The following is a 26212-nucleotide window of genomic DNA, read 5'->3' on the forward strand; positions in this document are numbered from 1 at the left end:
TATAATAATTTACCTGACAGAGAATTAAACATAACTCTCATAAAGATGCTCAATGAAGTCCAAAGAACAATGCATAAACAAAGTGAAAATTTTAACAAGGAATAGAAAATATTAAAAAGTACCAAACAGAAATCACGGAACTGAAGAATATAATAACTGAACAGAAAAATTCATTTAAAGGAATTCAACACCAGACTAGGTCAAGCAGAAGAAGAGAATGACAAACTCAAAGATAAATCATTAAAAATTGTGAAGTCAAAGTAGCAAAATGAAAGAAGAATGAAAAAGAGTAAAGAAAACCTAGAGGACTTATGAGATATCATCAAGTGCACCAACATATGCACTATGGGAATTCCAGAAGGAGATGAGAGAGAGAAAGGAAAAGAAAGTTTTTTCAAAGAAATAATGCCAAAAACTCCCCAAATCTGGGGAAGAAACTAGACATTCTGATCCAGGAAGCTCAACAGATCCCAAACAAGAGAACTCAAAGAAATTCATACCTCACATTAAAATGAAATTGTCAAAAGTCACAGACAACGAGAATTTCACAAGAAGCAAGAGAAAAGCAACTTGTCATGTACAAGAGAACCCTCATAAGACTATCAGTGGATTTTTCAGCAGAAACATTGCAAGCTAGAAGGTAGGGAAATGATATATTCTAAGTGCTGAAAGAAAAAATAATTCAGCAAAGAAAGCTATACCTGGCAAAGCTGTCATTCAAAAATTAAGGAGCAATAAAGACTTTCCCAAACAAAAGCCGAGAGAGTTTATCATCACTAGACCTGTCTTGCAAGAAATGCTAAAGGTAGTTCTTCAAGTCAAAATGAAAGGACACTAAATAGCAATGCAAAAGCAAATGAAAGTACAAAACTCTTTGATAAAGGCAAATATACAGACAAATACAGAATACTGTAATACTGGTGGGCAAATCACTTTTAATTCTAGTATAAAAGCTAAAAGACAAAAGCATTAAAAATAACCATAACTTAAAATATTGTAATGATCACACAATATGAAAAGATGTAAATTGTGACATCAATAATATAAAGTGGTAGGGGACAAGGAAAGGTATAGAGTTTTCATATATGATTGAAGTTAGGTTTTAATCAGCTTAAAATAGACTGTTATGATTATGAGTTGTTTTATATAAGCACATGGTAACTACAAATAAAATACCTGTGGAAGATACACAAAAGAAAAAGATAAAGGAATCAGAGCACATCAATACAAAAAAATCAATAAAACATAGACAGAATAAGAGGGACAAAAGAATTATAGGAAGACAGAAAGCAATTAACAAAATGGCAATAAGTCCTTCCCTATCAAAAATTACAAATGAGCATTCCTTCATATGTTTGTTGGCCATTTGTCTGTCTTCTTTTGAAAAGCTTCTGTTCATGTCTTTTGGCCTGTTTTTAAAGGGGTGGTTTGTTTTTTTCTTGCTGATTTGTTTGAGTTCTTTGTAGATTGTGGATACTAGCCCTTTATCAGATGTATAGTTTGCAAATATTTTCTCTCATTCTTTTAGGTTGTCTCTTTACCCTGTTGATTATTTGCTTTGCTGTACAGAAGCTTTTTAATTTAATTAATTTGTTTTTATTGTTGCTGTATTTGCCTTTGGGGTCTTAGTCATAAATTATTTGCCTAGGCCTATGTCTAGAAGAGCTTTTCCTACATTTTCTTCTAGAATTTTTATGGTTTCATGCCTTACATTTAATTTTTAATTTTTTTATCCATCTTAAATTAATTTTTATATATGGCAAGAGATGGGGGTCCTGTTTCATTCTTCTGCATGTGACTATCCAATTTTCCTAACACTATTTATTGAATAGGGATTCCTTTCCCCAATGTATGTCATTGGTTTGTCAGTTATACTTCCCAATCAAAAAATAAAGAGTGATTGAAAGGATAAAAAATAAAAAATGAGATCCAACTATAGGCTGTCTATAAGATTCACCTTAAATTTAAGGATACACATAGGCTGACAGTGAAGGGATGGAAAAAATATTCTATAAAAATGGCAGCAAAACGAGAGCAGGGATGGCTATAATTGCATCAAATAAAATAGACTTTAAGTCAAAAATTTTCAAGAGAGACTAAGAAGGACATTATATCATGATAAAAGGATTAGTTCACCAGGAAGACATAACAATTATAAACATATATATACACCTAACATCACAGCACTCAAATACATAAAGCAAACATTGACAGAACTGAAGGGAGAAACAGATAGCAATACTATAATAGTGAGAGACTTCAATATGCCACTTTCAATAATGGAACAGTCAGAAAAAAAATTAATAAGGAAAAGGCGAGCTAGAATAATACTATAGACTAAATGGACCTAACAAACATATACAGAACATTCCACTCAACAGGAGCAGAATACACATTATTCAAAAGTACACATGACTCTTTCTCCAGGATGGATCACATGTTAGGTCATAAAACAAGTCTTAACAAATTTAAGAAGATTGAAATCATTCCAAGCATCTTTTCTTACTATTGTTAAAACACCCATACTACCCAAAGCAATCTGCAGAGCCAATGCTCTCCCTATCAAAATCTCAATGGTATCTTTACAGACATAGAAAAAAAAAAATCCTGAAATTCATACAGAACCACAAAGGACTCTAGCCAAAACAATCTTGAGAAAGAAGAATAAAACTAGAGGTATCAAATTCCTGATTTCAAAATATAGTACAAAGATATAGTAATTAAAGCAGTGTACTACTTGCATAAAAACAGACATATAGACCAATGGAACATCATAGAGAGTCTAGGAAGTAAAAAAAAATGCACATTTGGTTAACTGATCTTCAACAAGGGTGCCAAGAATGCACAATGGGAAAGAACAGTCTCTTCAACAAATGGTGTAGGAAAACTGGATATCCACATGCAATAGAATGAAATTGGAACCTTATCTTACACCATACATAAAAATCAACTCAACATGGATTAAAGGACTTAAACATAAGACCTGAAATTATAAAACTTCCAGAAGAAAACATAGAGGGAAAGCTACATGATTCCTTGGATATGACCCTAAAAGCATGAGCAACAAAACAGACAAGGAGAACTATATCAACCTAAAAAATTCTGCACAGCAAAAGAAACAATTAACAGAATGAAATAGCAGCCTATGGAGTGGGTGGAAATTTTTGCAACCCATATATCAGATAAGGGGTTAATATCCAAAATATAAAAGGAATTCATTCCTTCAACTCAATAGCAAAAAACAACCCAATTAAAAATGGGTAAAGGACTTGAATAGATATTTCTCCAAGAAGACATACAAATGACCAACAGATATATAAAAAGATGCTCAACATCACTAATCATCAGGGAAATGCAAATCTAAACCACAATGAGATATTACCTCACACCTGTTAGGGTGGCTATTATCAAAAACAAAAAGATAACAAGTGTTGGTGAGGATGTGGAGAAATTGGAACCCTTGTATGCTGTTGGTGGGAATGTAAAATGGTACAGCCACTGTGGAAAACAGTGCAAAGATTTCTCAAAAAATTAAAAATAGAACTACCATATGACCCAGCAATTCCGCTTCTATGTATATATCTGAAGGAAACAAAATCAGTATTTTGAAGAGAATATATCTGCACTCTTATGTTCATTGAAGCATTATTCACAATAGAAAAGATATGGAAACAACCTAAATGTCTATCAAAAGATGAATGGATAAAGAAAAAGTGGTGTGTATGTGTGCGTGTATATACACATATACATACATATACAATGTGTATATGGTTGTGTATATATGTTTACATATACACACTGTATATGGTTGCCAGGGGCTGGAGGGATGGGGAATTGGGAAGTTACAAATCAATGGGCATAAAGTTTCAGTTATGCAAGATGATTAAGTTCTAGAGATCTGTTGAACAACACTGTGCCTATAGTTAACAATAGTTAACAATAAAATAACAGCATATAATAGCCCAGACACACAATGGACTATTATCATTCAGACTTTAAAAAAGAAGGAGATCCCACCATATGGGACAACAAGGATGAACATTTGCAGACATTATGCTAAGTGAAATAAGCCAGTCACAAAAGGACAAATACAGCATGATTCCACTTATGTGAGGTATCTAAAATAATCAAACACATAGAAACAGAGAGAACAATGGTGGTTGCCAGGTGCTAGAGGGATGGGGAAATGGGAAGTTACTATCAATGGATATAAAGTTTCAGTTATGCAAGATGATTAATTACTAGAGATCTGCTGAAAAAACACTGTGCCTATAGTTAACAATATTGTATTGTATATTTAAAAATTTAAGAGGATAGATCTCATGTTAAGTGTTCTTACCACAATAAAAAAAATAAATAATTTTTATCCACAGCATACTGGAGGGGAAATATAACGTGGTAAATGTTATGATGTGGATTAAGCATGGTGCTAAGGTAATATATGGAAAGAAGGAACATTTTACCTGACCTTAAAGTATTAGGAATGTTTTCCCAGGGGAAGTGATGTCCAGAGACCTGAATAATGAGTCTGAGTTTGCCAGGGCATAAGTAGTGAAAGGGTGGAGAAGAGAGTGGGAAGGGGGAATTAGGGGGACTTATTTTAAGACCCAGAGGTGAGAAAGAGAATGTTCTAGTCATAGAACTATAGGAAGTTCACTTTGGATGGAACTTAGTCTTTGGGCAAAAATAACAACAGAGCAGAATAATGAGATAAGCTGGTGCCATATTATTTAGAGCCTTATAAACCATGGGAAGGACTTAGACTTTATTATGAAGACAATGAAAATCCACTAAAGAGTTGGAAGCAAGGATAAATGTGTATATGTGTTTTAGAGGAATTACCACCATATGGAGATAATGAATGAGAAAGAGCAGCTGTTGCAGTAATCCAAGAAAGAAGTAATAAGGGCAGTAGCAGTAAGGATAGACCTAATTAGGTGGATTTAAGAGATACTTAGCAGGTAGAATCAATGAGCCTTTGTGATTTACTGCATGCATGAGATAAGGGAAGGCAAGAAAGAATGAACAATAATACCTAAGTGGCCTTAGCCACTAGGCAGACAGTGCTATTCGCTGATATGGAACAGAGAAAGTTGGCAAGGTAGGGAATGGGGAGCGAGATGAGTTCACTTTTGGATTATTGAGGTTGAATAGTGTTGAGATATTCAAATGGATATTTCCAGTAGCTAGTATGATATTCAGCTGAAGAGAAAAATCAAGGATAGACCTCTATATTTTAGAATCACCAACATAAAGATAGTAAATCAAGCCAGGAAGGTGGGTTCATACAGGGAACCTGGATAGAGTAAGCAAAGAAGATTAAAACCTTAGTGATGAGAGACTAAAGAAAACTGAAAAACAGTATAGTGGTTTTCTCTTATTCCCATGGATGCCTCAAGCCATGGATAGTACCGAACCCTACATATACTATCTTTTTTCCCTATACATACCTACTGATAATAAAGTTTAATTTATAAATTAGGCACAGTAAGAGATTAACAACAATAATTAATGACAAAATAGAAGAATTATAACATCATGCCAGCATCACTGCTCTCCCATTTTGGGGCCATTATTAAGTAAAATAAGGGTTCCCTGAACACAGCTGCAATAGCACAACAGTTGACCTGATAACTAAAACCGAGTGACTAACAGGCAGGTAGTATACACAGACACCATGGATACATCAGATAAAGGGATGATTCACATCCCGGGCAGGACAGTGCGAGATTTCATCAAGCTACTCATAATGCCTCTCAACTTAAAATTTATGAATTATTTATTTCTGGAATTTTCCATTTAATATTTTCAGATTGAAGTTGACTGCAGGTAACTGAAACCATGGAAAGAGAAACTGGGTATAGAGGGGAACTACTGTAGCTTGAGAGAATAGATTAAAGAGGGGAGCAGAGTGAAGGAAGTTAGGAACCAAGGAAATAGAGCATCTCCAGAAGGCAGGAATGGTGATAAGTGCCAAGTGTTGGAAGAGACAGGTCAAGTAGAATAAAGACTGAAAAATATCCACTGAATGGTTTGACAAAGAGGCCACAGGTGACCATGTGGATTCTGGACACATCTAAGATGATAGCAAGACTCATGGCAAAGAGCAAGACTGAGAAAGGTGCTAAAAGCTTTTAGTGATTGAGAAGGAATAATCAGAAGTTGTTGCTAAATGACAGAATGGAAGAAGTACAAGTGTTTTATATAAGAATGGGAATGTACTTGTAAATTAACTTTTAAAGTCATGTTAAATCTGTACTGCACACTAACAGTTATCTATCACAAAGAATATTTTGCTTCTATCTTTTCTTGAAAGCAATTAAAGTGCATTTTTTACTTCATTCTGTAAAGTAAAAAGATATTCCTATGGCTCTGTTGTGCTTTCTTTGATTAGTGGTGCTGTGACATTAACAGCTGAAACAGTTTTATTGTATCTTTTTATATTTCCGCTTGCAATATAATTCTTACTTCCCAATGTAAAATTCAAGCTCATTTCCTACTAAAAGGATATACATATAAATCTATGTGTCACACAAAGCTCACAAGGAAGTGTTAAGTGATTTTAGTAAGAATTATTTGCTGATGTGCAGGCTGCAGTAAAAACTGCCAAGTCTGGAAAGAGTTTTAAATACAGGTACTTTCTCATGCCTTACTGAAACAGCATTATGCCATTATTCCTAAATTAATGTGGTATATGCACGTATAATATGATGACTCTAAGAATTTGTATTGTGCTAAAGAAAGGAATTTTTAAAATTCTACAAAGGCTTTTAGCTACCCTATAGACAGAATACTATGAGAAGTAGCCTAGATTTAACCTTCTTTCAGCAGTTTTTTTCAAGCTGACCATTTTCCTTTCTTAGAACAAATATTTAAAAAAAAATAAGTTTCAGGTAACAAAGCAGAGAATTACATAGTTGGAAAAAAATTAAGATGTTCCCTGCCAATTACTTTTTCATTCTTCACAAGTAGAACTTTAAACCATCCCCAAAAGATAACCATCCATCTGCAGAAGAAAATTCGACAAACTTCTTTTGTCATGATGCTTGCTTGATGTTGTTGAAAAAGCCAAATATGCCAGATGTTCTCCTTGGAGACTAATAAGTTCCACTTGGGTGCTATACCTACAGTTAGGCTAGTCCTTTAAACTGGAAATCAAGACCATATTGACAGACTTGAAAAGAAATAGCTGGCTAAAATTCATTGTTCTGCTTACTGTAAGGATGTTGTTAGAAATGTCACTGAGGATGTTCTCTACATTTTATAGGGTCTTCTTTATGAAAACTCACAGGAAAAATTCTCTGGTTTCAATAAGAAAGATCAGCAGTGCTCCTCCCAAATATATGCTATATAATAAATACATGGTCTCAATGCCTGAGATTGAGTCCTCTGTTTATTATTTGCTAGTATTCTATGGGGCTGCTTTAAAGTCTCTCTACCATCAGCATGGAAGAAGATATCCAGAACATGGGGCAGAAAATAAAATTAGTGCAGAAAATGAAGGACAATATAGGAAAAACTCCTACTCTTCATACATAGGGATTTTGTGGCCATTCCGGATATGTGTGTGTGTGTGTGTGTGTGTGTGTGTGTGTGTGCGCGCGCCTGTGTACTTTTCTCTCTGAACATGTTCATCACAAGAACACACTATTTTAAATACAATGTATTAATTATCTATTGCTGGGGAATAAATTATCACAAAATGTATCGGTTTGAAACAGAAAGTATTTATTATCCCCCAGTTCCTGTGACTCAGGAATCTGAGCACAACTTAGTTGGGTCCTCTGGCTCAGCCTCTCTCATGAGGGTACAGCCACCACATAGGCAGAAGATACAATCAACTCATGGCTTGATCTGGGGGTGGGGAGGGGATCTGCTTCCAAGCTCTTCACATGGTTGAGGGCAGCCCTCAGGGCCTTGCTGGCTTTGTCTGGAGACAGTTGCTCGCCATGTGAGCCTCTCCATAGGACTATGTACTCCCAGTGTGGCAGCATGCTTCCTCCAGAGGGAGGTCTCTGAGAGAGACAGCAAGAGAGGGCAAGCAAGAGGGAAGCCAGCCTAACCTCAGAAGGGGCATGCCATCACTTTGATCAAATTCTATTCATTAGAAGGGAGCCACTGGGTTCATCCTATACTTAAAGGGAAAGGAACACACAAGGGTTGGTGGGGATCATTGGTACCATCTCAGAGGCTGCCCAGGACACAGTTACAGTCATTTTCTCATGTTACAGGGACTCTTCTTTACTCCTGTTGAAATCTGAGGTGAAAAAAATAGGGCATGATAGGTTTGCCTTAACCAAAATGGAACTGATCATAATTTTATTAAACCATCCTCATGGGTGCAGAAAATGCAATCAAATTGGTCAATTAGTCCTTAACTTTGACAATTCTTTTGTCAAACAATAAGACCTTTTCTGAGGCTTCACTATGAATATGGACTCCTATGACTGTATTTTTGCCTAGTAACTCATTCACACTACATATTTAGCCTGACACAAGTTATGCCTGGAAAAGAGTTTTTATTAATATCTTAAAATAATCTTAATTAGTACTGAACTTGGCTGCAGATTAGTTACAACTGGCTAGAAATACTCAATGTACATCAAGGCCAAGATTTCCTTCTAGAGCATGGCCAAAGTAATCCTCTTTCCCTCCTCATCTCACTGTTCTTTCCTAATGATTTTAGGTAGGGTGACCATATATTTAAATTAGCTCTGGGCATTGCAGTTTATGCTTTTTCTTGTGCATTATTACTAGCAACACTTCCTTTCAGTTTCAAAACTATCCTTATTTTAATAATAAGTTACAAAGTCATCCTATTTTTAGGTAATGTTTTGTGTTGTTTTCTTTATTTGTGCCCTAGTTTTTATTAGGATTTGTTTTAGGAGCTCTGGAGAGCGGAATAGAGGAAGTACCTCTTATCCTCTTCTTTTTCTGGTGGGCAAGGTTCAGAGAAAGAGAAAATAGATATTGAAAGAGTTAAGTGCTCATTGCTGACTCTTCTTAATCTCTTAGTTCTAACAGTGGTGTTCATTTGCCATGTATTTAATAAAAGGCTCAAACTATTGAGCAGAATTTGAACAGATATATTTGGCAAGGATAAAAGATGCCTAAGGATAACAACAAAAACAAAGAAAACAAAAGCCACAGAAAAATATGGGCAAGGCTGTTTTGACTCCCTCTCGATCCTCCTGGGCAGATGAGAACTTCCCGGGTCACTGTAAGAGTTGGCAGAGTAATCCACACAGCAAGTGGCTCCAATCCAAGCCAATTTACACAGGTCACAATTTTCCAGTCCACCGCTTTTTCTGGGCTGTGATGGGAGACATCATATAATACACAACCATATGACTTACCATACACCCTGACTTCATCCAACATCAGAGAAATACATGCTATGTGCAGTGCTATGCCCAGAAGCTTTCAAGATTGGGCTGAATTTAATTTTTCTTCTTCTTTATTGTTCACTCAAATTCTTCCCTTCATGACCTCATCCTTTGTCTTCAGCAAACTCCTCTCCTAACTTCCCCTGAAGTAGGAATTGACTTGAACACTTCTGTCTACCTCCAATTATACCTCACTCACACTGTACTATTACTAGCATGGGAATGAGCCCTGTTGTCAGGGCAACCAAGAGGAGTACAAAAGTTCAGCCACAGTTGGAGCCTCTATTCTATAATTGATCAAATTCTGACTGTATTCTTGACTCATTTCAATTTGATAGAAATAAGAAGGTAAAACATTTTATAATTCCTTCAATTTATCATATATATTTTTTCCATATCTCCATAGGGTCCCACTAACCTGTACCTTTTGTACTGACTTCACTAACTTAACTCATTTATTTCTATTAACTGGGGATAATACTCAAAGAGCCAAAGTAGCATGAGACATGCCAATCGCAACGGATGTATTCATCAAATCAGAAAGTATATGGTACTGGCTTTAGATAAGAACTGAACCAGAGCATAACAATCAGTCACCCATCAGTCCAGCGTCTAACTAATCTGGATACCTTGCCTCCCTCGCATGAAATGGATTTCTTTTCTGTTCAGTTATTGCACACTTAACATCTGGATTGGCCATTTGATATTATCACCACATATAATTGGATAAGAATTAGATTTTAATGTGAAATGCATCCATGCCTTTTATGTCAAACCACAGGTATGGTGATTTTTTCAAAAATCATTCTCTATATTTCCCTTCATAGGAAGAAAGAGACTGTGTGTTAGAAGGTGGAGAAGGGTATCAAAGGCATGGTATGTAGGAAGACGTAGGATATCAGAAAGTAGATAATTGCTTACTAGTTGAGGTAGGAGTGGTCCCATTGGTAGTCAGTACTGTTGCTCTTGAAATGTTTCTGGTTCTCCCCCTTCCAGGCACATGGTATGATTACACTTATCACCCCCTTGTGCTTGGGTAGGGCCAAATAATTAGTTCTAATCAGAGCTGTGAGCAGAAGTGATGTATGTCACTTCCAGGCAGACGAATGTTCAATTACTGCTTTAAGTTTTCCTGAGAGCGAACAGCAACCATTCACATTACAGCTGCTATTTCAGCCTTGATCCCAGGGGGAGGGTGACTAGCAACAGAGTCCCCTCTAGCTAACTCATAATGAAAACGTAGTGAGAGCAAGAAATAAACTTTGTTGTTTTAAGTCACCAAGATTTTTGGATTTTTTCCTGAGGTATAATCTAACCTAACCTGACTGATGTATCTTAGTTTTAAGATCTTCTCATTGGGGTCTCCTGTTTAGAATCCCAATTCTGAGATACCTACTTCAATGGTTCTTAACATGGAGTCCATAAACTCTCTCATATTGTATACAAAATTTGGGAGGCTGAGGGGAAGAGGGTCCACAGTGTTCATTAAGTTTTGCAAAACTCCTGACTTTAGGTCCACATTATTGCTAATTCCTAAGTAATCCATGAGTTTAGTCTATAACTACAACAACCTTGACTTAGATCTCTTAGTTCTAAATTCTTACCTTGTCTTTTTAACCCATCAACACTCATTGTCTTGCTATGACAAAATGTGGCCACGACCTACTTCCTGAATCAGTTCTCGATACTTGTTTAATATCCAAGAGATCTGTCTTTAAATTATAACTGCTGATTGGTGCCCAATGTAGGTGCTCAGAAACTGTGCTTTTAATCAATGAGGATGAAATCAGAGAAAGAAACAAGAGTCAATGGCTCTGGCTCTGTGTGAAACCTTGTTCCTAAGAAACATAAGGAGAAATGGCTATTATAAATTTTAATTAAGAATCCTCCCAAAGCCTGAAGGGTCTAGGTATTAAGTGAATTCTCTGGAAGCAATTCACCAAATGGGTGCACAAATCTAGTTTCTCTACTAATTTAGGTCATTAAATTTTCATAAACTTATCCTAAACTGATTCTCCTTTAGATGATGTAGTAAAATGATAATCAAAGCCATTCTCTCCTCTTAAAATCATTTAAGGAGCTGAAATTTCTTAGGAGCTCGTCTCTTTTCTGTTAAGCTTTATATTTACTTGACATGATCTCAACAGAAATATCACATCTGTTGCTCCTTTAACTTGTCCTATGAAATCCTGTTCACTTCTCAGTTCTGTGAACTATACATTCACATATTCCATTATGATGCCTCTGTAAGGTTCAGAACCTATCTCTGTGTTGTTACTCATAACGTTTTCATTATCAATGATTTATTTGTGATACTTAAGCTTTAAGTTTGCACATCAAATTCCATAATAAAAGTAAATGCTTCAATTAATAAAGAGATTTTATTTCCTAAAAATGGATATTATATATGTATACATACATATGCATAATGGTATTTTGAATAATATGTATTATTATATAATATATATTTATAACTTATTAAAAATAACAGAATATGCCTATGCCTATATAGATCATATATGAACCATATTGAAGCAATCAAATTTACTAATTTTTTTGCTAAAAGAATATAAGCATTTGATATGTGATGTGTATGATGCTGAACAATTTATGCTTTGCAACACACTTAGGAACTATCTTCCTAATCTTTTAAAATATGTATTTTAGGGAGAGAGAATTAAACTATGTAGGCTAAAAAATATACATTAAAATCCAATACTCCCTTTTCTTTCTTCATATTTTGTTTTTATTTTACATATCTTTTATCACAAAAGACACAGTGTTTTTTTTTCATTAGGTAAGGCTATGCATTTAATATGTCACTTAAATCAGGACCAGCCTTCCAGTGACCCACTTCTTTTGCGATTATTGCTCACTCTAACTGCCAACTCCTGAGCTCAAGTGATCCTCCTGCCTCAGCCTCCCAAATGTTAATAGCTAGGATTACAGGGGTGAGCCACAAGGACTGGCTAATTTTTTTGATGTTTTTTAGAGATAGAGGTCTCATTATGTTGCCCAGGCTGATCTCAAACTCCTGGGCTCAAGCAATGCTCCTACCTCGGCCTCCCAAGTATCTGGGATCATAGGCATGATTCACCATGCCCAGTTCCTGAATGTTCCATTTCTAAAGAACTTTAATATTGCACATATTATGCTCTTCCAAGTGCTCACTTGAGCCCACCAGGAAAAAGCCATTATCCTCCTGACCTGGTACCAAAAGGGTAAAAGAGGTTGTAGACATTCCTAACTCAGCAGCAAGGATAGTGTATACAACTGTGCTGCGACTGATATTACCTTAACAGGGAAATATTTGAATAATGAAATGTTTTGTTACTAGAATATTCTTTGCCATTTTTCACCAGTTCCTCAAGAACAACTATGGGATTTTAGATAACAAATGGGATAACTTGTCACAGAAATGTCACTATTTGAGAAAGTGTTAGGGCCATCTCTTATTAATTTATTAAATAGACTATATAACTTATGATAAAGTGGAAGCCTCATATACATCAAATTCCCATGTCTGGAAGGTAATTATTTCCTGTGTGTCCACCACTGAAAAGAAGGAATTGAAATAGAACTTAGAGATACTCATTATTATGTGGGCCCTAGATGATAAATACACACACACTCACACACACACACACATGCATACACACAAGCATGCACAAATATGGACTACTATGTCATTAATTCCCATATCCATAATTTCATCGAATTTTCCCTCTTTTTAAAAAGGTCAAAATTAGCAAATAATTATTTACTAATTTTAGTAACTTACATGCCTCATTTCCTCTTCTAAACTCTAATGAAATATTATATTAGATTTTTGTACTACTTTTCACTGATGAAAATAAATTAAGAAACTGCTTATGTATATTCATAAAGATGCATTCTGAAAGCAGTCAAGCCAGCTGCCATATATTTTGTGTACTAATTTCACTCCTTAAGTATATTTAAGATTACATACGTATATGCTATAGCATAGGAAATTCATGTTTATTGAAAACCTACTGGTGCCAAGTATTCCTTTGGGCATTTTGCATGAAATTAACAACTATTATAATTGCATGATAATAATATAATATTATTGCCACAAATTAGATCACTGTATTATATTGGTCAAAGTTATTATTATAGCAATTGATGGTTACTGAGAGCAAAAGTACTTGAGAAACTAAAATATATATTTTCTGTTATTATAACAGCTACAAACATTTATCAGGAGTTCATTATATGGTGGCCATCACATCAATTGCTTTGCATTCATTATCTTCTTTGATTATCACAACAACCCTAAAGTGAGTACTAATAACCCCATTTTACACTTGAGAAAACTGAAGCTCAGAAAGTGAAGTTTGCCCAGAGTCATGTGGCTAAAGTATGTCAGGACAAAAGTCCATGTCTTTCTACGACACCACACCACCTCCCATACAAAACGAAGCTAAAGACAATCAAGGTTTATAGCAACCTCACGTTTAGTTTGTTTCTCCACTTTAGAAGCATGCATTTCCCCAGATTAATGATGATGATGTCAAGACTAGTGATACTAATAACAACCCTGTAACAACTGATTTCTAGAAAATTAGGAAACCGTCTTAACTTTTCTGCATTATTTTTGCCAGTATGCAGCTAAGATGGGGCCAACATCCAGGTATTCTGATTCATGGGTCAGGATTTTTAACAAGCTAATAAAATATTTAATGAGATATCTGGAGTAAGCAATTACGAACAATGATCATAGTACACCTCTTAAATGTGTCAAATCAGTGTTGATTCTGGACAGATAATAATGCACTCCCACAGAATAAAAAGGATGCAACATTGATTATGTTTTTCATTAATATTTTAAAACTTCATCAATTCAGACAACACTAACTGAACTTGTGATAATTTGGATATGCTGTGTTACCTTTGTACTATCAAAACCAAGTAATGTGAAACCAATAATATTAAAAGCTGCTTTGTGTCATATTGCTGCTTCCTCTGGCTAAACAAGTCTCAGTCTTATTCTCTCTCTCTGTCTTTCCCCCTCTCTGCTCCCCCTTCTTCCTTCTTTCTCCCTCCCTCCCTCTCTCTGAGGCCTCATTGGGCCAACCTTCTTGACCAGACTAAGCCATTCATTTCCAGCTTTTCTTCTCACCAGCCCATTCTGGGAAACAATATCTGCCCCTTACTCCCACCCATAGTAATTAATTGTGCTATTATTGTGAATTAATCATACGAGCAAGTCAATGTTTAGCCTAATTAAGAGTGAAGCCAACAAATTATCTAAAGCACCACTCCAGCAGAATTTGCATCCAGCCTTGTATGAGCAGCCAATCAAGCTTCTCAGCTATTGACTCAAGTACTTCTGGGCTTCATTAAAACTTACAGATCATCTGTGTTCTTACTCCGGCTCCTGAACCCTGCCTCAGTCCTCAGTCCTTTACCCATCCCTAAATGCAGTGCTTAATTATAGGCACCGGAAATAATAGTGTATCTCTTTTGTTAATTTACTACAATCCAAATTGATAGCTTTGTACTTCAGTTGTTTTGTGAGTTTAGGTCGTTTATAGTTTAACATTATTAAAGACCATTTAATTTTTTTCTTACCATTTCCCAAAATCAGTTTAGCACCTTTAAAATCAAAGGCACAAATACACAAAACATTCATTCCTTAGAAAGAAGTTATCAGTGTAAACAATGGCCACAGGGCAACCAATTTTCTACTTGAAGAGCAAGAACAAGTGAAAATCACAGTTCTTGACAGTAAAAACATGTACCTGGGCTCCTACTTGTAGATGAGTGGTGACTACAAAGAGAAGAAAAAGTTTGTGTAAGCAATCTGAAAGCATTATTGAAGATGTTGAAAATAGTGAACTTAGCAATAAGTGTTTGGAAAAAAACGACTGCCTGGAGTGAAAGTTTGCCTTGAATTTTTCCCATTAAAGAGTAATTCAGCCTTGGGAAAAATAATATGCTAAAACCTACACCTCTGACAATAGAAACTGAAGCTATAAATCAGAGATTCTTTTCTGATACAATGTGTGGACACACTACACTCATGGACCAGAGCATTGGTCATTCTTTAAAAAATAAGGATAAATATAAGAGTTCCAGAGGCTAAGGCTTGAATCAGCTATGTGCATGGACTTTAGATCTTCAACAATTTCACCCAGAATGCCAAGTCTATACTAGTCTCCCACTTGTTTATTTTTCCTATTAATCCTTGCTGGGTTTTGCTGCTCCCTCAATACATAGAAACTATGCATTTTAGATTTTAGGAAAGTGTCCGTTTCAAATATTCTGTCCTGCCAACCTCCCTCCGTCCAATCGCCATACTTACTAAGGGTACTCAGTATACTCAGAGGAGTCCTCCATAAGATTTCTCACTAAACTCATCAGAAAGCAAACAGAACAGACAGTCTATTCCATTTCCATTATATCCACCACCTAATTCATACCTTCATTCTGTTCAGGTCCTAAATATGAACACTAATACTTATTTTCAAAATTGCCTGTATTACTTTGTCTTATTTCTCAATTTCTCTCTGCAATACTTAACAAATAGATACATTAATTAATATTTATAATAATTCTTTAGAAAAGGCTATCAGGAAAAAATAGATTAACACTAGAAAAACAACAGCTTTTTCATGTCCTGCCCTAAATAGGGGCACTGTTCAGTTCGCGAAGGAATTTTTATCAGTGAGTCAAATGTCTAACAGCCTCAGGTGCTAAACACAATACTTACCATAGTAATACTGGAATAAGTCTACAAACATATAGATGTATACGTATGCATATAAGTGTTTACATATACCGTTATTCAACCTGTTTTGGAACACAAAGTTTACTTTTTAAAGGGGCCAAACGCATCACAAAAAAGTACGTGCTTATTATCGAGTTCACGATGTGGATTTCTTCAAAAGCCCATTGGCAACAAGGCAGGCAAATATTTCAGCACTAAGTTTCAGAAATTCAGAAGAGGGAAGATTTCCTTCTTTTCTGAGAAAACCCCGTGATTCACTGAGACGATCAGTGCTGAAAACATGCCTTTTGCTGCCATCAAGTGGCTCTTTTTGGAACATTCTTATGAACCTCAACCCTGATGTGCCAGCTTTGCTTCCCCACCACTTCATTCCTCGTGCATTATACATGGACCACCCTTTGGGGAACAGGAATATTTGAAAAGACCAAGCAAGCTTTTCCTAAATTAGGACTTTCTACTATGGACGCTATAAAAATTACATTACTAAAAAATTCTTCAGAAAGACAACTTCAAAAAGTGTTTGAAGTGTCCAAAAGCTAAAAATCCTTCCCGGCCCTATGTGACCTGCTCAGTCTCCAGTCAGTCAGTAAAGACCTGGACTTTGGAGCACACCTCTCTCATTAATACCATACAAAGAATTTCTAAATAGACTGGCTTTAAGACATTAGTTGAACACAGAGGAAATCAGAAAATTTATTCAGAATAATTTTTAATCAAGTCAAATCCCATTACTGTGGGGGAAAATGGTTTCGTGTTTCCTTTCTACTAGTGTCTCATTTTCTCAAGACTTATTCCTGTGTGTAAACAGTGCAGCATATTTTATAGTCACTGCAAAAGTTCAACTGTGATTACTACATAAACCCCATTCTAATTTAGTAAATTCCTCTTCCTCTTTTTTAATTTTGAGTGTCTTGCCTTTTTTTCTCCCAAGAGATGGTTAATTAAACTGGTAACATAATCGAAGGAAAAAGGAAAATTCCTACTTTAATAGCAAAACAAAGACAAAACGCTGTGGCAGCAGCCCCTTCATGTTCTGAGAAGGCGGCAACTCAGAGGAGGGGTTCTCTTGATTGGAAAATGCATTTATGTGATTTTTGCTATGAAAAGAAAAGCCTCAGATAAATCAAAGTGGGCACAAGTTGAGTCAAAAGAGAACTAAATTGCTCTAAATAATAAAACAGAGGAATTCTGCAAGTTATTTGTTGGGGAGAGGGCCCCAGAGAAAAGAATAGTCAGGGACGTTTAGGGGGTTCCAAAATCCAAAGGAAACTGTATATTAAAACCACAATACTGCGCCTATGGATATGACATGAATTCCCTGGGAGAATTTCCCCAGCAGGGTCCGGTTTAAGCCTGTGCTAGTGATTATGTGCTTTCTATTCTACCCTTCCTCTGCAGCCCTTTGCAGGACCACCTAGTGTGGGGACTTCTGTTTCAATCTCTCACTTAATGTGAGCCCAAATCCTTGTGTCTGGTCTGTACTTGGAAGTTAAAATTCAAGTCCCTAAGTTACTGCCTCTGAGCATCAGTTCATAGGTTTACTGCCCTGGTTTTTAGATCCTTCTCCATTTTTGTCTTCTAGGGTTTTTCCTGACTTTTGGGTAAGCTCAGCTATGCACTTCAAAAGAGTTTATTAGGCTGTAATATATTTTCCAGCAGTTCTAAGGATTTTGTAGTAAGAGAAGCTTCAGGTTTCTTAGTCTGCGACCTAGTAGAAAAAGAAGTTGCTCATAAAATGGCTGGATGGGAAACTCTGCCCAGATTCAGCAACTTCTCTGAAGTCGTACCCTTACCTACAACCTCCCACATTTATATAAAGATGAATTTGGTTTCATCTTGGTGAATTAAAGAATAAAAAAAGTTACTATAAGCAGCATTTTGTGGTAAAAAGCATAGAGGGACAGAAAGAGAGTCAAAAGTGAGAGGAGATGTGGATTATCTGAGCCTTAGTCCCTTTTGGCTCAACCAGCTAACTTCCCTCTTTCCCTCTCTTCTGACTGCCTCTCAGCTTGGCTCCCCAGAGATGTCTAAAACCACAGCAGTTAGTGCACACTCAGGGAATTCACTGTAATGACAGAGCACGGGCCAAGCAACTTGACTCTTTATCAAGTCAATCATGGCTAAAAACTCTTGAGGTTCTCATCTAGATAAACCTAGGGATTCTGTTCTCTGTAAAAAGGGATTAGGGGACCCCAGAGTTTAGCCTAAATTTGCACTCATTCCTAAAATTGGCAAGAGCACATACACACACACACAGGCACACACGCATGCACACACACACACACACACACACACACAAAACACACAAAACTTTCCCCAGTCCAGGAAAACTCTTTTCTTCCTCTCTGAAACCCTACAGCCACCCAACAGTCAATTTAGTCCTGACCTCTTCCAGTTTGAAAAGGAGTCCTAACATACATGAATAAAATACTTCCATCATAGGAAATCCCAGAAACCCTTTTGGGAATGTTCTAGGCCGATATTCCTAGAGAGATCCATAAACAAGCACACGTTGAAATCCCCAATGCAAGTCAGATTCAGTGTAAAGAGTCCTGAATTCCCTCCTACCACCAACAGTCCTTTGATATAAAACCAGCCAATCGTGATGTCTGTATGCTCCCACCCCGTGGCTCCATCATTCCCTGCCCTGCAGAGGATGAAGTAATGCCTCAGATAACACAGTGTCTCTGAGAGGACCCCAAATGTGCTCTCAGTCACATCCATTTGTTCTAAGAACTGATTTTCCTTCAAGATGACATTCCTACTTCAAAGTGTTCACTAGCTCAAATGATGTATTTCATAAAAGTTAGTAATATGTCTTTTATAAATGGTGATTTAGTTTTTTTTATCTGTAGAACTAAAGCATTTGTCCCTTGCTTTGGATTTTTTAATGTAGCAAATTTAAAACATCCTCTCAGTAAAAGATCTTTTTCCAACAAAGATAAGCCGTATTGGTGAAGAGTTCAACAGTTATGTAAGAATCTGTGATATGGTATTTAGCCTGAGAATAAAAGACAACCACTTTCAATTTCAGTTAAGACACACATAAATTCTACACTAACAATTCCCTTATTTCCTGTGCATATCTCCTCTTTCTTTCAATTTTCAAAATCAGCTTGAATGATAAAATACAGAGAATAGCTAACCGGCATATGAAGAATGGTTAACAGTGTCAACCACCTTTCAGATCTGGCTGTATTACTAAAATTCACTTCTTCATAGTTCATCTCCTCTATTGTTGTTTAAAATGGAGATTTAATTAGAATATGACTTGAAACAAGTGGCAAAACCTCTCTAGTTCTCAGTTTCTTGATCTGTAAAATGGAGATAAAATACCTATTGCATAAAGACATTGTGAGGTTTAATTGAGACAATTCCTGTCTGTTACTAAATGCTCAATAACTGTTAGCTCTCATTTTATTATTAGCTATTGAGTGCTTTACAGTATGCAAGGAATTATTTATTACTGCATTTAATTTACTGCCTTCAAATTTGCTTCCTTCCTCAGAATAAGCATTTCTGGTTAGCACAGACCTCATTAACTCTATATAAAAAAACAAACAGAATTAGATAAAAATCAGCTTCTGAGCAAAATATATATTTTATATACTATATAACTCATTATTTCCAGCAACAACTTAAAAAGTGTAATGTTTACATAGGTCCCTTCTTCTGGTCCCAGTGCTTTTACTACACAAAACTTCATAGAGAGCCCTTTGGTGGTGTTGGGTAATTCTAATTATTACCCATTCTGCTATCACGGGCACTGCTCCAAGGGTGAGGCATATGCTGACTAGCCACAGTTTAGATCTGTGACTACATCACTTTGAAATAAATAAAGCCATCATTCTAAGTCCAAAAATTAATTACAAAGTATTTTAATAACTTTCTGAAGCTTGAACATTCAAAATCACATCCTTGAATGTACCACTTGCTAATATGTACTAAAGTATAAATCTTGTGAATTATCTTTTTCCCTTTACCATGTATCTCCCTTAACGGCAGGGGAAAAAACAATAAAATTTTGAATGAGCTTCCATTTCAGTATTGAACAGTGGTGGCCAAAATCTACACATAACATTTAAACAATTGCACACTATAGAACTAGATGACAATCTTGCCTAGCCTACGTTTAGAAGAAAAGGGTATTACTTAGCTCTCTGACCTGCTGGGGAGAATAGATCAAAACCTTCCTTGGTAACTAGTTCAGTGTACAACAAATATTTAAGGTGGTTTATTATAGTCATTAATTTAATTCTCAGTGCTGTAGGCTAAGCCAATATCCTTATATTCTGCCCTTAAAACTTACTGAGAGCAAATCAAGAGGAAATTATACTGAAAGACCAATTCTTGTGTTTCATTATATAATGAAAGAACTGGAGAAGGTTAGAAAAAAATCTGCAATCCACTTGATAGCACATCTTCATGCCATGGTGATCTGATAAGTATGGATCACAACCTTGGATTTAATACAGGGTGGCCCACTTTTAAAACGACCCATTTATAACAAAGGTCTCTCTGTTGGGGCTGTCAAGAGAGAAAAATAAATGCCTCCAGTATCAAACACTTTTATTTAACCAGGCACTGTAGAGCAATGGAATCACAAACCTAGAGACTTTCATCTTAGCCCCACTCTATTAATCATGTGAATATAACAAATCAATAAGATTTCCTCATTCTCTGTCACTATAACGAAATTAATACCTGCCCTCCAACTACCCCATAGACAAGACCTAAAGAATAAGGAATCTACATAGATGTTATACGCTTTTGGGAAAAAAGATTCTAATGTTTTAAGTAAGAAAAATGCACAAACTATCCCTATTTAGGTTAGAATATTTGTAAAGGAGATTTAGACTACTATGAACTTAAAAAGTCTTGAATTCTTACGAGTTTCAAACATAACACTCACCACAGTAGAAAGGGGAAAGATAACCTACCCCATGTTCCCATCCATTAGAAGAATCGTGTTGTATATGTGAGAAAATATGAAGAGAAAAAGAATTGTGCTGAAGAACATTGTCATCCATGACCCATGATCCTCTCGAAACATTTTTAATCGGAGCAACTGACCTGAAATACAAATATTATTCAAAATCAGTGTACATTATAACTCAAAATGCATACATCTTTGCTTCATTTCAATGAATCTCTATTTCTCACTGTGTTTTGAAGTCTTTGCCTTATGGGCAAAACCACTATATAATGTCCTTTTTGCTCTTTTGCAAATAAATGATCATGAATGAAGCCCAAGATAATCCTCATATCACATTTCATCCTAGAATAAACAGTACTAAGGTGAGAATCTAGTGTGTAGAGATAGTTCATTATTCTGGCATGAAAACAGATGAATTAGAGCACTACTACCTGCTATTTTTTATTTCACAAATATGTTCTTGTTTCATACTGAAAGTACTTAAGGCAAATGGTAAAGAAGTTGCATAAGTTCTATATCATTTCCTTTTGCTTTCATAGATCTGTTCCCAATACTGGCCAGATGACAAAACCAAGGCCAACTTCACTTATAAGAAGATCCAATTGTTTAAGGTACCTGAAAACTTGAAAGTGAAAAATAAATTCTCAGTCATAAGACTCAGAAGGCTTAGCCTCCCTCTTAGCTAAAATAGTGTCCATACCCCTGTACAAGTATAATACATGCACAAGTGCGTGGGAGAGGCAGTCCAGTATGTGTGGGTGGTGTTATGCTGGGTGTGGCTTCTGGTAGAATATAATTTCCACCCTGATGCCTAAAATTCCATTTACAAAGACAAATGCTAAAATTAGAGAGAATATTAAAATGCAAATACTTTAAGGAGGAAAAATAATATATAAGATAAACTCTTAAGTAAAAATTACTAATATCAGAATTAGTCCAGAGAAATGTTGTGATTTATGGTAAAGAAGAGAAATGAGGGCACCAGTACCCTGAAAGGTAAGGAATTTGAAAAACCGTGGAAGTAAGGAAAAAGTGAACATAGTTCACCTTGGCTGCTCCCAAGATAAATTTAGTCTATTATATTTATCTTCATTGCTGAGAAAGTATTAATATATCTAAATAATGATAAGGGAGATGATATGCATGTAGGAACTACAATTAAAATAAGGTAGACCTGAAAACTTACAATAGAATTTCCTATGAGAAAATATTCCCTTTTTTAAATGATATGCCAAAGTTATGAAATATATATATTTCTATCTGGAAATTCTCTCTAGGGACAGACAGTATCTCTCATATAGCTTACTGAGCACATAAAGGCATAATCTTTTAAGATTTAAATACTAAACTTTCCCTTATATCTCACATTTATTAAAATAGCATTTTATTTTTTTAATAGACTTCAAATGTAGCTATGCAAAATAATTCTTCATGGCTTGCAAACTTCACTTTGACCCTGACCACACAGATTACCCTAATCCCTGTACCCTGGTAATTCTGACCTCTCTCTTCAAGTGCTTCTTTTTTATATAATTTTTTTAATTATTATGGGTGTATAATGGTTGCATATCTTTATAGCACTTTAGATTTTATTTGGAAACAAGGCAAAAAGAAAAATTACCCTAGCTAAAGTTTTAGATGGAACAAAAAAGAGAGATTTAGTTCCGTCATCTGGTTTCTTGGCCTGTACAAGAAAAGCAAAGGGCAAATCTGAAAGTGAGGGTGTCTGTGACTATAAAACTAAAAGAAGAATGTAGAAAACCCTATACTGACACAACTGATACTAGCACTGTAAATTATAAGATTACAGAACTTGTTGATTAACTGAATCAATAATAATGGAAATCCAGGGATTTTTAAGCCTCCACCCAGCACATCGACAGGAATATTATAAATAGATATTAAGCACATAATGCTTGAGAGTAAAAACACATGCCATAAATATTTTACAGTAAACTGTAAAGAATGTGTATTCATTTATTGAACAAACATTTAATGTGTGCCTATTCCGTGCCAGACATGGTTGTAGGTGCTGGAGATTCAGCTGTGAGCAAGGCAGTGCTCAAAGTCATTCATCATTTGAGTATTTAATGGAAATGTGACCTTAGTTTAGACTCATGGGCTCTCTTTGTTCAGGGGTCCCTTTGCTGCGGGTCCTTTCAGCTTCAAACCAAGACCTATGTATTTAATTCAATAGCTGATCTTGAAGAACTTCAAAGACCAGCAATTAGAGTTCCTTTAAGATTTAAATGTGAATTTCTTTAACATACGCATATGTCAAAAAATTCACTAACAGATGTACTTTAAAAATCACATAATAATGCTGGTGATTTAACAGTGCTTTGCAAATAAAACATTGTGCATTAACTGTACAGGGGCTAAAATAATACAAAGTTAGTAAAAAGAAATGTGACAGTACCATTTATGCTGTCATTGTCAGGCTCATTGTCTGGCACTAATTTCAGCCATTAGAGTTATTAAAAACAAAATGGCAGGTTAATATAGCTTGAAATTCACTGGAAGAGCACAATAAAAGTGCTGCAATATATTAAGTCCAGAAATGGTGTCACCCAAGTGTTGAGTCAAATCGCATTATAAAAATTTCACATAAGCTATTTCAAGGTTAACTCAATGAGTGACACTCAAATGCTAAAAACATGTACACGTAGACTGCCATCAGTTCACTGTTCTCAGGAATGACTTTTTCATACAGTCTAATCAAACCAAGAACGTTGGCACTACTGAGGATGTCATATGAAAATATACTGTCTGTCCTGTGTGGTGACCATATGTGTGGTTTGCCTGGGACAGCAGTGGTTATAATTGTTGTCCTGGAATAATTAATAATAGTGACCTCTTCCTTTCTTAAGTGTACCAGTTTGGAAAATAAATTATATGCTATCTTTCCTATGAGTCACAGAATTCCCAGAATTTTATAATACTTTCCTTTAGAGGAGTTTCAGGAGACAACCAACAGAAAACAATCCTTATAGGTCAACAGAAGTTAAAAAAAAAATCACTAACAGGGGTACATTTCTGACATGGTCAAAAATAATTTTTATTTTAATCATAGACATATTTATAAATCTGAGGGTATACTTATGTAATTAATAAAATCCACCTGGACTTTATAGACCATCACCTTCAATATGTTCAAGGTGATTGGAAAATATAGTTTAGAACCAGCAGAAGCATTCAGGTGGTCCCTATATATGTGATGGAGGTGAAGGTTAGAGGGCACAGGGATTGATGATTATGAATGTTGGCTAAAGTCAACTGAAATGGCCTAGAACTTCAGAATTTTTCCTGAAAATAGAGTAGGTTTAGAACCAATAAGATGTCATAAAATTCAAATAAGATTAATGATCTAAAAGCATATTAAAAAATAGGCCAGGTGCGGTGGCTCATGACTGTAATCCCAGCACTTTGGGAGGCCAATGAGGGAGGATCGCTTGAGGTCAAGAGTTCAAGACCAGCCTGAGCAACATATGGAGACCCCGTCTCCACAAAAAATAGAAAAATTAGGCGTGATGGCACACACTTATAATCCTAGCCACTTAGAAGGCTGAGGCAGGGGGATCGCTTGAGCCCAGGAGTTTGAGGTTGCAGTGAGCTACGATGATACCACTGCACTCTAGCCCAGGCAACAAAGAAAAAGATAGATAGATAGATAGATATACATACATACATATATACGTATACATATACATATACATACACATACACGAAGCCCATATATATTGTGGCAAATAGAGGTAGAGGTAGATAAGTATAAGAGGGAGAATTATGGACAAACTATTTGGTTTCTTGGCTTTTTTTACTGCTGTGTCTCATGAGTAAAAGAATAAAAAAGAAACATTACCTTTCTACCTGCCAGACTTTTTTTAAATCACTAGTTCTAGATCCCTTTTCTTCAGGAGTGGTTTCACAAGGAGGCCTGAGGAAATAAATAAACTAAAGCATTTCAAAGGAGAAGGAATATATGTGTGTGCTTTCAGGTAACAGATGGGGGTAGCCCTACACCTAGAAGGTTCTTAAAGCAGATCAGACAGTGCAAGGGCTTCTAGTTTCATAAAGGATATAAGGATTTGTATGTCTCCAAGGTGACAGAGCCTCATTTGGGGGTGATTACATGGATGCTGGTGAAGGCCAAGGTATCCAGAGTCACGGCTGTGGAAGTCTAGGTTGTCAGACTGAGCTAGCCCCAAGGGAACGGGGCCAGCAGGGCAGCCACCCACCTCCATGAGGAGCACAATGACCTGAGTAGATCCCAGCCACCTTAGACAGACTCATGGAGCCAAAGAAGTGATAGAAGACCATTACCCAGGCAGCATTAAGAGAAGGGATGGAGAGGTAATTACAAGCTGAGGGATTTATTTTCAGGATCCATAAGCCTTAAGACTTCTGTAAAACTTTAATGATAGAAAAGGTGATCTGAAATATTATTAATATTGTACTCTATTCTTACATTGGTAAGCAGAAACTCAGAGCAAAATTAGTTTAGAGGAAAAGGTGTGGCATTACACATAGACCTTGACCAGGAATTGTTAAGAGGACAAATAAAGGGGTACTTTCCTCAAGGAGAATCCAAACCAAAATTAACACCGTTATCCATTAAGTCTTCTGCTCCAAAATCTCCTATATATGATTTTACCGCCCATATACATAAGAAACAAATGGAATCTGCAGTTATTTAAAATAGTATATTCATTTTGTTGGAATCAAAATACAGTCAGCGTCAGCATAGCAGGCATCCCACATACCAGTAAGAATATTCTCCATTGCAAATAACAAAAACAAAAAATATCTAAGACGGGCTTAATTATAAGGAATCTTTCTTCATAGGCTTCCTTCTCATATTTTCTGTTTTTTTTTTCTCATATTTGTTCCCTAAACCAAACAAAATTAATTTTATGCATCCAATAAGTGTTCAGAACGTGATGTAGATGTAGTTTAACTAAAGGAAAGGAATGACTTCAAGCAAGGCTTGATCCAGCACTCAAACAATATTATAGAGGTTTGATTTATCTCTATTTCCAAGCTTCCATTTCCTCAGAGGCGGGTCTCATCTTAGCTGGCTCCCTCTACTTTCTCCCCTAGCACATTCATACACAAGCTTTATTGTCCTAGGATGAC

At 35.9% G+C, this 26212-nt stretch overlaps 1 protein-coding gene across 4 annotated transcripts in view; it reads right to left on the minus strand.

Annotated features, from left to right (window-relative positions):
* Positions 1 to 26212, minus strand: part of TMEM117 (transmembrane protein 117) — a 464054-nt gene that overhangs the window by 330267 nt on the left and 107575 nt on the right. For all 4 annotated transcript variants that reach the window (XM_045553978.1, XM_045553979.1, XM_045553977.1 and 1 more), the window contains one exon: positions 21081 to 21213. In XM_045553978.1, coding sequence (XP_045409934.1) covers positions 21081 to 21213 — 133 coding nt within the window. The remainder of the gene's footprint in view (positions 1 to 21080; positions 21214 to 26212) is intronic.

The sequence above is a fragment of the Lemur catta genome, chromosome 6 (assembly GCF_020740605.2).
Source record: "Lemur catta isolate mLemCat1 chromosome 6, mLemCat1.pri, whole genome shotgun sequence".
NCBI classification, from domain to species: Eukaryota; Metazoa; Chordata; class Mammalia; order Primates; family Lemuridae; genus Lemur; species Lemur catta.